This window comes from Alexandromys fortis, unplaced genomic scaffold, assembly GCF_014885135.2.
Source record: "Alexandromys fortis isolate MF-2015 unplaced genomic scaffold, M_Fortis_MF-2015_v1.1 scaffold_108, whole genome shotgun sequence".
In the NCBI taxonomy this organism is placed as follows: domain Eukaryota; kingdom Metazoa; phylum Chordata; class Mammalia; order Rodentia; family Cricetidae; genus Alexandromys; species Alexandromys fortis.
Genome location: NW_026067994.1, coordinates 4,452,448 through 4,454,022, shown reverse-complemented (window position 1 = coordinate 4,454,022; position 1,575 = coordinate 4,452,448). Strand labels below are relative to the sequence as shown.

The window sequence follows — 1,575 nt, the reverse complement described above, 5'->3', positions numbered from 1 at the left end:
ACCAAAATGATGCGAGACTAAACTGAGATACTGAGATGATGCTAGTAAACTCTGAAAGGAGTGAACAAGCATAAATATAATCAGAGCATCTATGAAAATGTCACAATGAAAATTTATCCTGTAAAATTAATACATACTGATAAAGAAAAAATAAGTGGTTGTTGGTGACTAAATAAATCTTGAGAGGGAAAGGAGACTTGTCACAGGGACATTCCTACCTTAAACAATTGTCCATGCCCAAATTCTGCAAACATTACAAAGGAGATTTGGTGTAGAGCTAGACTGACTGAATTTGTATTCTTGTAGATATCAAAGTGAGGACTTTTTTTTTTTTCCCTCCAGGGCTTTATTACAAAAGGAGTTGGTTGCTAGAGCGGGACCTCTCCAGTCTTTTTCTGCTTCTTCTTCCCTCCCAATATGTAACTCCAGGGAAGGTCAGTGGGCCACTCAAGGGTGTCTGGGAGAGTGAAATATGGTAGTATTTTCTCCAAAGTCCTCCAAATCCTCTGGCTGCTGTTGAGAATCTTCTCATAGCAGAGGTAGGGGCTTAGCTTTCATCTCCCAGATCCTCCATATCTACATCCTGGGGAACTTTCATCTTCTTTTGTCTTTTGGGCTGTGGCTCACTAGTCCTGGATGACTTGGGGGGGGGGGCGGTTTCCACTTCCATGGCTGCTTTTTCTTTCTGAGAAAGGCGGATTTGCTGCAGGAGTTTCCTGCGCTTCTTCCCGGACAGCGTGATGTTGGCACGTGCACTGGATGCCCGCTTCTTGAGGTGGTGCCTTGTGGTCAGCCCCGCGTCTATCACAGCCCCAACCACCTGGCGCTTCCGTTGCCGATCCCTGCTCAGCACCCTCCAGCACTTGAATAACTTCTTCTTCAGCTCCGTGCAGGGACAATTGATCTTTCCTCTGGGAGGTCCCATAGCGGCACACTGAGGCACACTCGTGGAGACAACTTTGTTTTTAAGAAGTTTTCTTTTCTTTTTTTGGAGTGAGGAATCGGCAGTTAACTCAGAAGTTGTGCCCACCACAATTTCTACAACAGATTATTCAGTATTCTAAAACATTACTGTGGGAAATGGTTGGGTATTGGAACTTGGAACACACTCTTTCTTAAAGACTTTGGATCCTTTACTTCTGTTAGAGAGGAGGTGTGAACAAGGAAGGGTGTGAACAGGGGAAAATCTTGTTTTTATGTGATCCAATGAAGAAAAGATCTACCATGACAAAGCTGTAAGCTTGAAGGGAACAAAAGAAGTGTGACAGAAGCAAACTACACCTTGTAACAGTGGAAGAGGCCGGCACAGAGTTGTGCTGACCACAATGTCTAGTTTATTGGGTCCAGACCTCTCCAGTCATATGCTTATCCTCTTTAGGTTGGGAAAGTTTTCTTCTACAATTTGTTGAATATATTTTCTGTGCTTTTGAGTTAGACTTCTTCTCTTTCTTTTAGCCCTATTGTTCTTAGGTTGGGTCTTTTCATGGTGCCCCATATTTCCTGGATATTTTATGTTTAGCTTTTGTTAGATTTAATGTTTTCTTTGACTGATGAGTCTATTTCCTCTATTGTATC

The 1,575-nt window shown here is 42.8% G+C and overlaps 1 protein-coding gene across 1 annotated transcript; it reads right to left on the bottom strand.

Annotated features, from left to right (window-relative positions):
• Positions 1-547: 547 nt before the first annotated feature.
• Positions 548-925, bottom strand: LOC126512326 (uncharacterized protein C11orf98 homolog). Its single transcript, XM_050160035.1, has one exon. The coding sequence runs from the start codon at positions 923-925 to the stop codon at positions 548-550; it is 378 nt and encodes a 125-aa protein (XP_050015992.1).
• Positions 926-1,575: the final 650 nt, after the last annotated feature.